At 62.4% G+C, this 14814-nt stretch overlaps 2 protein-coding genes across 3 annotated transcripts in view; both read left to right on the top strand.

Moving 5' to 3' along the window:
- LOC106541071 (spectrin beta chain, non-erythrocytic 4) overlaps positions 1–6904 on the top strand; it is a 29997-nt gene extending 23093 nt beyond the window's left edge. Inside the window, exons 28-37 of one of the 2 annotated variants that reach the window (XM_014056398.2) lie at positions 48–292; positions 378–516; positions 1285–1369; positions 1665–1861; positions 1973–2538; positions 2866–2929; positions 3014–3297; positions 4440–4613; positions 4748–4790; positions 4893–6904. In XM_014056398.2, coding sequence (XP_013911873.2) covers positions 48–292; positions 378–516; positions 1285–1369; positions 1665–1861; positions 1973–2538; positions 2866–2929; positions 3014–3297; positions 4440–4613; positions 4748–4790; positions 4893–5054 — 1959 coding nt within the window. In that variant the 3' untranslated portion in view covers positions 5055–6904. Of the gene's footprint in view, positions 1–47; positions 293–377; positions 517–1284; positions 1370–1664; positions 1862–1972; positions 2539–2865; positions 3298–4439; positions 4614–4747; positions 4791–4892 lie in introns of both variants that reach the window. The other variant, XM_087727892.1, reaches the window with a different exon arrangement.
- Positions 6905–7902: 998 nt separating this feature from the next.
- Positions 7903–13565, top strand: SHKBP1 (SH3KBP1 binding protein 1). The gene is made up of 18 exons (XM_014056453.2): positions 7903–8021; positions 8118–8171; positions 8267–8312; positions 8430–8503; positions 8600–8658; positions 8768–8851; positions 8931–9077; positions 9322–9412; positions 9523–9713; positions 10198–10313; positions 10936–11023; positions 11105–11221; positions 11378–11548; positions 11651–11803; positions 11889–11985; positions 12180–12358; positions 12554–12677; positions 12881–13565. The coding sequence occupies exons 1-18, from the start codon at positions 7954–7956 to the stop codon at positions 13152–13154; spliced, it is 2133 nt and encodes a 710-aa protein (XP_013911928.2). The 5' UTR covers positions 7903–7953; the 3' UTR covers positions 13155–13565.
- Positions 13566–14814: the final 1249 nt, after the last annotated feature.

The following is a 14814-nucleotide window of genomic DNA, read 5'->3' as shown; positions in this document are numbered from 1 at the left end:
GTAGGATCATATCTTCCTGTTCTGGGGGTGGGGTGGACGGGCGGCAGGTACGGCAGCTGCAGGAGGTGGCAGCCCAACTGCAGACGGTGTACGCGGGTGAGAATGCCGACGCCATCGCCACCAAGGAGCAGGAACTGATGCGTTCCTGGAAAGAGTTGCTGAGCTCGTGCGAAGATTGCCGGCTGCAGGTCACCACCACAGCCGATAAGATCCGCTTCCTGAACTTAGTGCGGGACCTCATTTCCTGGATGGACATCCTCCTCTGCCAGATTGGTGCTGGCGAGAAGCCCAGGTACAGTCGAGGAGAGTTGCCTGGCCCGCCTCCTCCCCCCCCCTCGTAGCCCCTTCCGCTCTCCCCACACGGTCTCTCTGCGCAGGGATGCGTCCACCGTGGAGGTGCTGATGAGGGACCACCAAGGCCTGAAGGGTGAAATTGAGGCTCGCAGCAAGTCCATCTCCGCCTGTGTCGACCTGGGCAAGACGCTGGTGCTGAACAGAAGCCCGGCCTCCGAGGAGGTGAGCCTTGCTCAGGGCCCATTGCAGGGCAGGCAGGCGGGCCCACTGTTTGAGGGGGGGGGGGGGACGGGAGGACAGCCCAGACCTGGTGCCTGGAGCGCTCGGGGGATTTAGCACGCAGGGGGTCATTTGGTTGCCAAGGATTATAAAATCTCTTTGTCAGAGGTTTTCCTCACGTCCGTCGCTGCACACAGGTTTTAATCTGCACTAGGAAACTCTGCAGGGAGCAAAGAGCTGGGGGTGGGGGAGAGCTTGGGGGGGGGGCAGATCAGCTACCCTGAACTTGCTGAGGTTGGCTGGAGGGATGCTGGAGCCAGGCCCCATTCTCTGTTGGGCGGGAGGGTGAAAGATACGGCGTGGCCTCCCACAAAGCCTCTGGAGGAGTGAGAGGCCGTTGCTGATGCGGCTCCCCTGGCCGGAGCCAGAGAGGGACTCCTCTGCGCATGAGCAAAGTGCCTTTGCCCTCACTGATTTCAGCGGGAAGCAGATGTGAGAGGCGGCGCCTGCAGGACTGCTGCAGGAAGCAGAGCAGGGACCTTCCGAGGGTGGCAGGCAGGCCAGAGGGGAGGGCAGCTCCATTGGCTCAGCAGCCTTTGCCTGGCTCAACGCCAGAGGGAGCCCAGTGACCCCGGTGGGACCCAGGGCAAGCGCGCGGCTTCGGGCCCTGAGCAAAAGCAGAGCTTTCCAAGGTGGTGGCGGGGATGCTGGAAGGTTCAAAATGGCGCCCCTCTCCCCCTCCCAGCCTGGACTCTCTTGCTTGCAATGCAGATCAAGCTCCACCTGGAGAAGCTGATGACCAAGAAGAAGGAGATGGTGGACAAGTGGGATCAACACTGGGAGTGGCTGCAGCAAAGTGAGTCCCGGGGGTGGAGGCCGAGGGCAGAGTCAGGGTGCGGGCCCCCCGGAGGAGCAGCAGTGGCTGGAGCTGCGCCTCGGAGGGTCAGGGTCCTGCTCAGTGGCCGCCTCTAGAGTGGTGCATGCCCAGCTGGCCCAAGTGGGAGACGGGGGGAGAGGGGGAGAGACAGCAGGCCGGTCCCTGCTGGGTCCTGGGTTGGGCATTGCTCGGCTGCCCTGCTTCTGGGCTTCCTAAAGATGCCGGGCACATCCAGAGAAGCCTTTGCTCAGGGCTCTTCCTCCCTCCTCGGCAGTGCTGGAGGTGCACCAGTTTGCCCAGGAGGCTGTGGTGGCGGATGCCTGGCTGACCGCCCAGGAGCCCCTGCTGAGGAGCCGGGAGCTGGGCAACAGCGTGGATGAAGTGGAGCAACTCATCCGGCGCCACGAAGCCTTCCGGAAAACGGCTGCCGCTTGGGAGGAGCGTTTCAGCTCCCTGAGACGTCTCACCACCGTAGGAGCCCAGACTCGGGTCCCTTGCCCTGGGAGGCCGGGACGGGTGGGCTCCGAGTGGTGGGCACACGAGACACTCACTGGCCTCTTTCTTGTCTCGGTTGCCCCTTAGATTGAGAAACTGAAGGCCGAGCAGAGCAAGCAGCCCCCCACTCCTCTTTTGGGCCGAAAGATCTTCCCGGACCCTGCTGAGCTCAGCAACAAGGGTGCCTCCCTCCTGGGCCAGCCGCTCTTCGAGAAGGCCCACGTGCTGCTCAACGGACTGGAGCCAGAGCCCACCGAGGCCAAGATGGCCTACGTCCGGCAGGAGTTGAAACCGGAGCGGCTGCAGCCCAGGATTGACCGCCTACCAGAGGGCCTGGGGGCTGCAGTGGAAGCCAAAGCCCAGGAGAAAGCAGGCGAGGCCACCGCGGCTGCCGAGGAAGCCCTCAGGGCGGGCACCTTGAGCCGAACTCCAGGGTCCTTTCTAGAGCAGGGGGAAGCCAAGGTAAGCCGGTCGGATAGGCACCGGGAGCGTCAAGAATCCCGGCGGCCACTGGAGCGGCACGAGTCCATCGAGCAGGACACGGCACCCCGGCACGAGCCAGCCGAGCGCAGGAGGGAGAGACGGGACCGAAGGGCAGAGCGACGGGAGTCCAGTGAGCAGGAGGCTCCCCACACGGACCCCAAAGCAGGCGGGTAGGTGCCTCAGGCGGCAAGCGTGGGAAGGGAGGCCGCGGCCTGCCCCTTCCCATGTGCGGAACCCCCACCTGGGGACCCTGTGCCCAAGGGTTAGTCCTCCTGCAGCTGCAATCTCAGCCGAGGGAATAAGAGAGGGAAGAACCGGCCAGCGTTTCTGAGGCGGGGAGCCCTCTGGGCACGGAGGAAGAGAGCTGGGGCTGGGCCCGGCCAGGGAGAACTGTAGCAGGCCCCTCCTCCAAACTGCCCCGTTACTCCTGGGCCACGCAAGTCTGCTAGGCTGGCTGCTGCCTGCTTCTGGCCTGAGCCTCCCTCTCTCGCCCACAGCAAAGCCACCCTGGCTGACATTGTGGAGCAGCTGCAGGAGAAGGAATCGGGAGCCCCTGCCACGGTGAGTACCCTTCCCCTCCTGGCTGGGAGGGCCCGGGAGCCCCAGTATGCAGCCCATGGGTCCGTGCTCCTTTCTCCCCTGCAGCCTCGGGAAAGAGAGTCTCCTGCTCGCCTTCCCAACGGGCTGGATGTGCTCCCAGAGAGGACGCCGCGGCCGGACCGGCCCCGTGCCCGCGACAGACCCAAACCTCGCCGGAGGCCGCGTCCCAAAGACTCCAACCTGCCACCAGGTGAAGCCCGGCGTTCTCGCTCTGCCCCTGCCCAGAGCAGTGCCCCACCCCCACCGCCCCCCACCCACACCATCCAGCAGGAGGGCTACCTTCTCCGCAAGCTCGAGCTGGAGGGGCCAAACAAGAAAGCTGCCAACAGGTGAGGCGGGAGGGAGGGCGGGGTGGGGGGGGCAACAAGACTGCTGCTCGGGGGGTAGCCCATTTCTGCAGCCAGATCCTATGGGGCAACAGCTGGCAGCTGCCACTCTCTCAAGAAGGAGGCCTGGTTATGGGGCCAGAGCAACTGGGTGGCCACTGGGCTGGGCGACCAGGTGAGTGGGAGGGAATCCATCCTCCCCAGGACTTGGAGGTCTGGAAAGGGCGTTTTCCTCTGTGCCACTATGAGCACACCTGCGCCCAGGTGTCACAGCACCCTGACTGAAAGGAGCTGTTGCTTAAAGGGCCCAGATCCTGGCAAAGACGAGGCTGCGCGAAGGCATTGAGGATGGAAGTCCAAGAGGGGCAATAGGCTTCCTCGGCTGGGCACCAAGCGTAGCCTCCCCAAACCAGGTTCACCCAATGATAGGAAGTCCCAGAATTCCTCAACGGAACAATCTGAGAATTCTGGGAACCGAAGTCCCCACTTTTGGAGAATACAATCCCAGGGACTCTGTTCAAGATGCTTTGGGAGTCTGGGGAAGCCATGAGAATGACAGCCGAGCCGAGAGGGGCAGAGAACCGGCTGGGACCTTATTTGGAAGTGGGATTTCTGTCCCTAACTGAAGCGGTTGTTAAGTGAAACATCATGTGGCCACACAGTGATGGTGATGTTGATTGTTGGGTGAATACCGCAAGTTTCTCCTGCCTGTTTCTCCTGTTTCTCGTGCAAACGGCCTCCGCTTGACATCTCCCCTTGGCCCGGATGAAGAGCCCCCTGTTTTCTGCCATTCCCTCCCTCTCCCCACAGCTGACCTTCCTCTTCCCCCCCCCATCCCCATCCCCAGCCACCTCGTGCAACCCTAGTCTGTTCTGCATGCCCCACCCATCCCTGCCCCACACAAATCAGCTTCTTGGCTGTCCTGCCCCAAGGAGGGAGCCCTCCAGACCCCACCCGAATGGAGCCCCAGCCCCCCTGGCTTGAGGAGAGGAGACTTCGGGGGGGGGGGACGACACTCGGCCTTCCCCAAATGCAAACGCCCTGCGAGAGGGCTGGAACCGGTTTCCGAAGGGAAGCAAGGGGACTGCTGGGAGGGTGAATGGATCCTGAGAGAGCTTCTCCCCCGCCCCACCTTCTCCTGGTAGATCCTGGATCAACCTCTACTGCGTCCTCAGCAAAGGGGAGCTGGGCTTCTACAAGGACTCCAAGGGCCGGGAATCCGGGAGCACCCACGGCAACGAGCCCCTGCTGAGCCTGCAGACGGGCACCGCGGAGGTGGCCAACGACTACAAGAAGAAGAAGAACGTGCTGAAGATCAAGTGAGCCGCCTCCTGGGGAGCGGGGGTGGGGGGGTGGGGGTGTCAGAGCCAAGGATCCAGGCCCCTTGGAGGGACAGGCAGGGTTGCCGGGAGGGGACCAAAGCTGCCCCTGTTGACGGGCTTCTCCCCTGCAGAACTAACGACGGGGTCGAATTCCTCCTGCAAGCCAAGGATGAGGTACGGTCTTCCTCCACCCCGCACCCCCACCCTCAGGGCTCGGTGGGACACCCCCACCCCCACCTCTCTCAGACCTGTAAGGGCTCTTCCCCCCCCCCCTAGGAGGACATGAAGACCTGGCTGACGGCTTTGAGTTCGTCCATTGCGGAGCACGGGGAGATTGCCCGCTGGGGCCAGGCACTGCTCACCACCTCCTCCACAGACGAAGGCCTCCCCAAGCGGGACACGGACAGAAGGGCCAGCACATCTGGCAGGAAGAAATGAGGCAGCTGCCCACCTTCCCCCACCCCTGGGGCTGGGAAGGACAGGCAGGCCGGCAGGCCAAAGCAGCCTTGGCGTGTGGAGAAGACTCAGGGGTGGCTGAGGGGCTGCCCAGCAGGAGGGGCAAGCGGGCGGGGGGGGGGGCACGACTTCTCCGTGAAGCAGATGCTGGACCTGTGTGGCTGGACAAAGAGCTTCTGCCTGCCCCGTGTCTTCTGACTGCTGGGAGCTGAGAGGCGCCTTCAGCCCGTGGACAGAGTTTGGCTTCCCCATGAATGGCAGCAGGAGACCAGGCGCCCCAGGGGTTCCCCTCCCCCCCTTCCGTCCGCGTCCCGGCAGCCGGGCAGGAGGATGCGGTCCATGAGGCTCCTTTTGCTCCTCTCTTCAGTGGAATGACTGCAGCCCCCCAGAGGACAAGCGCTGGGGCCCAGTGATGACAGGGGGGACCCCAGAGGCTGAGGGGCCGCGTGGAGCACCCCCTTGTCTTCCTTGCAGCTTCACGTCTCCCAGAAATGGTGCTACTGTGGGTGCCAAGGACGGTGTGTGTGCGCGTGCGTGTGTGTGTTTTCAGGGCTTGCTGCAGGCCCTTCTCTGCAGGAGTCTCCTTCCCCCCACCTTCACCTCACAAGGGCCACTCGCTAGAATACCGCCCCCCCCCCCAGCCCTGGAGGGAAGAGCCGCTCTTTGGGGTCCAGCTGCTGCCTTCAGCCTGCCTTGGAGAGGACTTCCATGTCTGCTCCCCAGCTGATTGCCTTGCCTCCCTCCCCTTTCACACATGTGCTTGGACGCATGCTGGGTAAATCCCTGGGATGACCCCCCCCCCCCAAAGATGGCCTGGAGGGGCTGAAAGGCAGATGCTCTTCCAGCTGACCCTCCAGAGCCTCTGAGAAGCCTCCCGCTTTGCTTGCCAACCGCCCCTCGAGCGCCACGCTTGGCCTCCTGGATCTTCCTGCTTTCCAGGTTGAAGAATGCCAAAGCGGAGAGCAGGCAGCTGCCCGAATGTGTGGGAAGGCCCCTTGTGAACAAGCCATATTCATATCCCCGCTCCTGCTAGGAGGGAGGGGGAGGGGGGCTCACCCAGGTGTATTTATATGCAATAACACAACGGGAGACCGACCGCCCGCCGGCCTCTGCGGAGTCCCTCCCAGCAGAGCAGTGAGAGCTTGCATGGGACCACCTGCCTCTGACGCTAAGGTCCCAAGGGCTGCCCGTTCCCTGGCTCCCTCTCCCCCTCCGCTGTAGCAATTGGGTGGGAGGGGGTCTGATCTGAAGCAGAAGCAGGAATGTCCCTGTCCCTCTGTCCAGGGAGTCATCATGCATGCCAGTCCCTTTCTCCGCACAGCCCAGAACGTGCTCCCCCCTCCCGTGCTTGAGGAAGCAGGAAGAGATGGTGGCTGTGGGCCCCTGGGGGGAATCGGAGCCCAGAGGGAAGTTGCACCACCTTCAGTAGCTCTAATTTGAAACTTCCTTTCATGACCTGCTAATGTGGATGTAGACGGACCGTCCAGACGAACAGGCAAAGAGAACCAGGGGGGGGGGTTGGAATTAAAAGGTCTGTGTTGAGCCCAGAAACCACCAGTTTAGCTGCTGTGTGGCTCAGTCTTTTCCCGATGCCCCCCCCCCCAGCATCCTTCATCAGCCAGGGGTCAAGGGGCTAGTAGGGCAGTTCCTGCTTCCTGTAGTGGTGTGACCACACTGCCTGAGTCGAGGGCAATTCCAGCCTCTTCTGGGCCTGATGTAGTCTCCACAATGCTCCACCCTGGGTGGGGTCGGCACAGCTTCTGTGTCTGGGAGCTTCCCTGGTTCAGAATTGTAACTGCTTTTTTTTGTCTAGTATAAAGGATCAATCAAAATACGAATAATTGGAGGTCACCTCTTTTCTCTAATTGTAAATCTGCACGTGGTTTTTCAGAGACCACTTTGTAAACATTGGAAATCCTGGTGAGCTGAGATCAAAAAGCGGGTTGCTCCACTTTCTCACAGCCTGGTTTTTGCAGCCATTTGGGGAAAGTGCCCTCCGCCGGGCCGGCCGCAAACTGACGGAAGCCTCCAGGGGAAGCAGCTGGTCTTCCTCGGAGCCCTTGCACAGAAACGATGGGACTTGTTCAGCCGCCTCCCGGGCCCCAGCAGCGGAGGAAGCGGGAGCCCTTCACCGAAGAAGGGAAACGGGCGGTCGAATCCCGTTCTTTGCGGGCAGGGGCGGCGCATCCATTGCCAGTATAAACGGCCCACCTGCAGGCGGAGGCGGAAACTGTCCCGGGGTTTCCAGCCGCTGCCGCTTTCTCAAACTCGCTGCGGCCGTTTCCTTGTGTGTCTCCCGGGAGGCCTCTGGCTTTCGGCTGCCCAGGTTGCGTCACGCCGGTCCACTATTAACATGCATCCCGTAGACGCCGATTTGGGGGGGGTGCCTTGCACAAGGGGGCGGTAGTTGGGCAAAGCCGGGCTCGCCTGCGGCTAGAAAGGGGCGCGCTTCCTTAGGAGTTTAACGTCTGGAAATTCCTCCGCGGCCTTGAGAAGCGGGGCCCCTCTGGAAGCGGACGAAGGCTGCCGAAACCCACCGAGTAGGAGTCAAGGGAGCCGCTTCTCCCTACCCCACCGCCCTGGTTTGCCTTCCTCGGGGCCCATTGATCATCCCGCCTGAGGGGGGGCAGTGCTAGCTCCCCCAAAAGCCCCCCACCCTGCAGGCACGTGCCGGGAGTGACCCCACCGACGGGAGAGGGGGGGGTGTTTTCGGAAACCCGCGAAGCCGGGGAGAAGCGGCAGGACTACGACGCCCATCGGCCCCCGGGAGACTCGGCCAATCGGGAAGCCCCAGAAGAAGGCGTGGCTGCCGGGCGTTCAAGGGAGCCAATGGGCAGCCCGTGCCCGATCGCCCGGATCCGGAAGCGGCCTGGCGAGCAGGATGGCGGCCAGCGGCGGCCCGGCGCCCGGAGGGGCAGAGCTGGTGCGGCTGAATGTGGGCGGGCGCAGGCGAGTGGCCGCGGCCCCGGGACGGAGGGAGGGAGGGAGGGGGGGGTCCGGCCGGGGCTCCTGCGCCCTTCACTCGCCGCCTCTCTCCGCCCGCAGGTTCTGCACCTCCCGCAAGACGCTCTGCTGGGCGCCGGACTCCTTCTTCTCCAGGTGCCTCCGGGGAGGGGAGGGGAGGGGAGGGGGAGGGTCCGCCTGCCCCCACCCCCACCCGCCCGCCCCCCCCTCACCGCCCCTCTCGCCCGCAGCCTCCTCAGCGGCCGCATCTCCTCGCTACGGGACGAGACCGGCGCCGTAAGTGAGCCTCCCGCTTCCCTCCCCGCTGCTGCTGCTGCTGCTGCTGCGGGGCATCGGCGCCTCCCCGGGCCCGCAGCCGCTGGCGAGCCTCGCCCTTTTCTTCCCTTCCCCCAGATCTTCATCGACCGGGACCCCGACCTCTTCGGCCCCGTCCTCCACTTCCTCCGCTGCAAAGAGCTGGACCTCAGGTAGGAGCCCCGCTGCTTCGGGGGGGGTGTGTGGGATGAGGCAGGGGCGCTGGGGCCGCCGCCCGCACCGGTTCCTCCGCCTTTTCTGCTCCACAGGGGGAGCGACGTCTCGCTGCTGCTGCACGAAGCCCAGTTCTACGGAATCACGCCTCTCAGTAGGTTGCTGCTGGGGAGCCATCCTGGGCCCCCAAAGACAGTCTGCGGAACACGCCCCCCCCCCCCAAGGACTCACCTGGCCTCTCTGCCTTCCTCTCTCCTTCACAGTTCGCCGCCTGCAGCTGCACAAGGAACTGGAGCGGTCCTCTTGCGGGAGCGTCCTGTTCGAGGGTTACCTGCCCCCCCCTTCTGGTAGGGTTCGGCCACTGGAGGTCTGGGCTGCAGCCCTCCCCCTGTGGTCCCTGTCATCTCTTGCTCTCCTTTCCTGCAGTGTTTCCTGCCAAGCGGTGGAACCGCCACAGCATCACGGGGGGACAGTTGGCTGCCCGGCCAGGCAACCCCCTCGTGCGCCGGAGCAACACCATGCCCCCCAACCTTGGCATCGGAGGGCGAGTGGAGGAGAGGAGCCCGGCAGCCGGTGGGTGTCAGGAAGGGAAAGGTGGAAGCAGACCGGGGAGGGGGAGGGGCAGCCTGGGGTGCGGCTGTGCTGTGGCTGCAAGGGCTCTGGTGTCTGGTTCTGCAGCTCGGCTGATACGGCTTGCAGTTTGGTCTTAACGATGGAAGAAGCTGGGATGCTCAAGGCACGGAGGGTGGCTGGTGGGAAATGCTCTCTGGCTTCTGGGAATGAGGTGCCGCACATCTGCATTGCGCGTTTCCCTTAGGAGCCACAAACGATCCAGGTATGGTTCGTCTTATCTGCGGACATCATAACTGGGTTGCTCTGGCTTACGTCCACTTCCTTATCTGCTACAAGTAAGTGTGAGGGGTGCAGCTGAACCCGCAGCGTGGGGTGTGTGTGTGTGTGTGAGTGGGAAGAGACTGGCCTCCCTCTGCTTCCTGACTCGCTCCTTCTCACCCTGTAGGATGAAGGAGACCTCTGGCTGGCAGCTGGCTTTCTGTAGCCCCCGGCTGGACTGGGTAATCGAGCGGGTGGCATTAAATGCCCGGGTGCTTGGTGGGTCCTTGGGTGATAGTGACAAAATGGTGGCTGCTGCCTCCTGCAGCGAAATCCTTCTGTGGGCCCTTCAGCCTGACGGGAACGGCACGGAGATTGGTGAGAAACCACCCACACAGACACACGCACACGCGGCGTCCTGAGCCATCTAAGATGCCCCTTGGGTGTGGGGAAGCCAGCCAGATTTCCTGGAGGTAGAAAGGTTGGTCCTCCTGGGCAGTGGGATCAGAATAAGGCAGGTTGATAGGCAGCTGCCAGGAACCTCCCCTTTGCTCCCGCGCGAGTGTCTCAAACCTGTCCCAAAACCCAGCTGGCTCTGGTGGGTGGGCCTGGCGCCCCCAGGTGGCTGAGGAGGGCTTTGGAAGAAGGCGAGGCGAACCCATAGATGTGGGGGGGGGGGGCTCAGTCTCTGTCTTGAACTTTCAGAGACCTTATTCCTGAGTTGGGTGGGGAGGGGCAGGCACTCCAGTCCTGCTCTTGGGGGCGGGGGGAGGAGCTGGTTCAGGAGTCTCAGGGGCCGAATCCTGCAGCCTCTGCTCCTCCTCCTCCTCCTCTTCTCCCAGTTGCTCCTTTCCTTCCGCAGGAGTCTTCTCCTTAGGGGTCCCCCTGGAAGGTCTCTTCTTTGTGGGCAGCCAGCTTATTGCCACCAGCCACACAGGCAAGATTGGCGTCTGGAACGCCGTCACCAAACACTGGCAGGTAACGAAGCAGCTGGTGGGAGGTGGGGGAGGATTCGCTGGTTTGTTGCAAGGGGCTGCATAATAGCTGCAGATTTGGGATTAATTAAATACAGCTTGAGGGAGGGGCTTCTGCTGTGGAGATCTTTGAGTCTGACTGTGGCAGCTAAACTATACTTGGCAGCTTCCCCCCCCCCCCCTTGAAGATGGGGACAAAAGTTACTTGACTCCACTTCTCCGGTTCTTAAATCAGCTCCTCGTGATTTCCCAAAGATCATAACAAAGTTTTGAACAGGTTGTCTGGCAGTTCCTGTAATCCATCTGGCCGTGAAGGTGTAAACGTATCCACACTCCGTGGGTGTTGTCCAGCTGCATTTCATCTGAGACTCTGGGTGGCAAAGGTCCCTCTGAAGGGGGTTGAGTCCCAGTTGGGGCTGGTGGGGGGGGGGCTTCTGCCCTCTTTGCGGAACAGCTCAAGCACCAGTGCAGCTTCTTCCATTCAAAGCATTCATGGAAAGTCTTTTCCTGCTCATCTCAGGATCCGCCTCGATTCTCCTCAGAGAATTAATTTCCTAGCTCTCGGAGGCTGTGACCTCCGGCCCCCTGACCCCCCCCTGTTCTCACCAGCTGCTCCACCTCCACAGACTCAAGATGTGGCTCCCATCAACAGCCATGATGCCGCGGGCTCCTTCTTGCTCCTGGGCTGCCACAATGGCTCCATCCATTATGTTGGTGAGTCACGGCCAGCCGTCCCAGCGAAGCTACGTTGGCTCTGCCGGCTGCCCTTCTCACCTGCCGGCTGCTTCCCCACAGACGTCCAGAAGTTCCCTCTGCGCATGAAGGACAATGACCTCCTGGTGACCGAGCTGTACCATGACCCTGCAGAGGATGCTGTCACCGCCCTCAGCGTCCACCTCACACCCAAGAGCAGTAAGCCCCCCCCCCGCGCCCCCCCGGGCACAGGAATTGGGCACAGGAGGAGCCTGGCTCACCTGCCCCGACTTTCCCAAATCCCAGCTGGGCTCTGCCTCCCTCCCTGGGCCGGGGCAGGGTTGCTTGCCTCCAGCCCTCTGCTCCCCTGTGTAGGCCACAGTGGAAACTGGATTGAAATAGCCTACGGCACCAGTTCAGGGATGGTGCGCGTGATTGTCCAGCACCCGGAGACGGTGGGCTCGGGCCCCCAGCTCTTCCAGACCTTTGCTGTCCATCGGAGTCCTGTCACCAAGGTGATGCTGTCAGAGAAGCACCTCATCTCAGGTACTGGCTTTGAGGAGGAGGGATAGGTGGGTGAGACCAGGCAAGGGTCCTCTCCCGCCCTCCCTCATTTTTTCTGCCCACCCTCCACCCCCACCCTCCCAGTCTGTGCTGACAGCCACGTACGGACATGGACGGTGACCCGATTCCGTGGGATGATTTCTACGCAGCCAGGCTCCACCCCGTTGGCCTCTTTCAAGATTCTGGCCCTGGACTCAGCGGATGGGCAGGGGGGCTGCAACGCAGGCACAGACATTGGTAGGGAGATATGTGGGGTGCAAGGGCGGGGCCTGCGAGCTCTGGGCCCTGGGACTCCACCTGCGTCCTTCGCTCTCCCACGCAGGGCCTTTTGGCGAGCGCGATGACCAGCAGGTGTTCCTCCAGAAGGTGGTTCCAGACGCCAGCAAGCTGTACGTGCGCCTCTCCTCCACCGGGAAGAGGTGGGTCTGCAGTGGTCAGGCTCACAGGCGGCCGTGCTGGCTGCTCTCCTTGAATTGAGCCCGGCTTTTGCCTCCCGGCAGACCAGAAGTTCTCAGTACCATACCAAGCTTCCCCAGGGGAGGGAGGAGGCTGGTGGTGTTTCCTTGTGTCCCTTCCTCTTTCTATCCCATTGGCGCCTCTCTCTTCCCCACAGGATATGCCAGGTGTGCTCAGTTGACGGCTCATCAATCACGGCCTTCCTGGTCCAGGAGTGCGAGGGCTCCAGCCGCATCGGCTCCCGTCCACGCCGCTACCTCTTCACCGGCCACAGCAATGGCAGCCTCCAGATGTGGGACCTCACCACCGCGATGGAGATGGGGGACCAACCGCCAGGTGCAAGGGCTGGTTTTGGTTGGGAAGGGTAGCGGGGGGGGGGCAGCCAGGGGCTCTGCAGTGGGTGTGGGTGGACGGCCCCTGCCTAGAGAAAGCGCCGCCTTAGGCTGTTCGCCGCATCGTCTCTGGGTCTCTCGGCAGACTCTGATCTCTGCCCTTCCTGCCCCTCCTGCCCCTCCTCTTGCCATCCCGCAGATTGTGGAGGCCTCTCGGAGGAAGAGCTGCTCTCTGAGTTGGGGCAGTGTGACCTGGCCCTCACCCACACCCTGGAAACGAGTCCCACGGGGTCCTTCACGCTCTCCAGTGCTTCTGGCCTCAGGTACAGGGGGGGGGGCACGGGGGCCTGCGCAGCGGACGGGGGCACGTGATTGAAAGGGAACCCGCCAGATGTGCAAGTCTGCAGGGGAAGAGGGCTGGCCTGCCAAACCCCCACCTTCCCTGCCCTCGGCTGGCCTTTGCTCAAGGGGATCCAGCTCTTCCCTTCCCCAAAGACACCGTGTGACGAGGCTGTGCTTCTCCTAGCTGCCCCCAGAGCCGAGATGTGGGCAGGACCTGCGAGAAGCCATCGAAAGCCTCCCCAGCCAGGTTGGACTTCCAGCGAGGGGACGGCCACCGACCACAGCCGGGCGAGAGCTTCTTGGACCGACCCTCCGAGGGCCAGCGGACCAGCCATTCCCGGGGAGGGCTTTCTGCTGGCCTTCTGAGCCAAAGGCTGCCCAGCCCCCATCCTGGCCCCCTGGAGCCCACCCTCCCCCTAGCCCCACCCAGAGTGCCACTCAGCGAAACCTCTTTCTGACCTCTGCTCCGTGGTTGGGGAGCAAGGGAGCCAGCGGGGATCCATGCTGCTGCTGCTGCTGCGTCCAGCCTCTCGCAACTCCGGTGGCCGGGAGCTCAGTGAAGTGGAGCCTGCCCACCCGGGCTCCTCCAGGGCTCCTGGAACTCCAGGACTCCAAAGCCGAGGCTCCGGGGGGCCTTCATCCTCCTCCTCCTTTCCTCCTCCCTGGTGTGCAAGAGCAGATTGCAAATTGTCCCACGTGGCCTCTGCGAGGCTGCCCCTCCCTCCCTCCCTCCCTCCCTCCCGCTTGTGGAAAGCCAAAGATATTTATGAGCCCCCAGCCCCCTTCAGCTGCCTTGGCTGACTGGCTTCCCTTCCCTTTCTCGGGTGAGATAAGCAGCAATAAATATACCTGGAAAGATGTTCACACAACCTCTGGGCTCTTCCTGGGATTTGCAGGGATCCAAGGGCTGGTTTTGGCCAAGCAGGTGGCGGAGCAGGGGGGTGAGAACCAGGAGCTCCGGAGGCCAGAGCCGGCTCCCTGCTTTGACTCGAGCGACGGCAAGTGGTCCAGTGTAGCAAGGGCCACTTTCTGGCTGGGGAGTGGGGGGGGGGCAGGAAGAATCCCTCTCTGTGGTAGATGGGGGCCTTCGGAGGATCCCGAATTTGGGTGGGAGGGGAGCTGAGGGTCTCGCCCACTTCTGCACTGCCAGATTCGTGTGACCGGTTTCCATTGGTGCACATGATGTCCGGCACACTGAAGTTGTGTTTCGTGTCCAGCCGGGCAGGGCTGGCACTGCCAAGAATGGAGGCACAGAGGCACAGCCAGTGAGGAAGAGTGGACAGGCAGCCTGCCAACCGGTGGGCGTGGGTGTCTCCGGGAACCCACCCCCCATGCAATGTGGGGCCGCCCCCCCCCCCCCTGCGCCTGCTTCTCCCGTCAGACGAGCCTTGTGCTGCGTTGCAATATTTTCAGGGGAGGTTTTTTATGTGTGGGGAAAGGAGGCGGAGCTTGGGAATAAATGCCAAACGCGCCAGCCAGGGCAGGAGGACCCCAAGCCCTCAGAGAGAGGAGGAGGAGGAGCCCAGCCGCTGGGCCTGTGTTTGGGGCTTTCTCTGTTAACCGGATTCCTCTCCTTGGCAAATGGGAGCAATGGGTGGAGAAAGGAGGTAGGGGGGGGTGTGTGTCTGTGGGGGTGTGTTGTGGGGGTGTGATCAGAGCAAGCTTCCTTTGCCTCCTGTGGGAGGTCTCCCCTCTTCTTGGCTTTCGCCTTTTCTGCAGGGGGGAAACAATGCAGACTTCGGGGAAAAGAGCAAAGCACCCCCCCCCCATTTGTCTCTGCCTTTTGCAGTGATCAGCTGAGGCCGAGAGCTTTGCATTTTGCTCTCAGTGCTGCCTCTTGGGGATGATCCAATTCTGTATTTTTCTAACAAGCGTGTTGTAGTTGTGCAATTTTATACGCAACCAAATTTGAAATAATCACAAGGATTATTTATTTATGGGCACCCAGCACAGTAGTCCTCGTGTTTTGCTGCTCCTTTGTAACTGGGGCCTTTGTGTTTGGGGGGGGGGGGTCGATGCCGTCACCTGTGCTGCTGTTCTCCCTTGATGGGAACAAACTTCTCCACCACAGGACAAAGGCAGCCCTTGTGGAGCAAAACCCGGCCTGCCAGCTGCCTT

This window comes from Thamnophis sirtalis, unplaced genomic scaffold (assembly GCF_051295495.1).
Source record: "Thamnophis sirtalis isolate CommonGarterSnake01/CBP01778 unplaced genomic scaffold, rThaSir2_p1.2 scaffold_13, whole genome shotgun sequence".
Lineage (NCBI taxonomy): Eukaryota > Metazoa > Chordata > Lepidosauria > Squamata > Natricidae > Thamnophis > Thamnophis sirtalis.
This window is presented reverse-complemented; position numbering and strand designations above follow the sequence as displayed.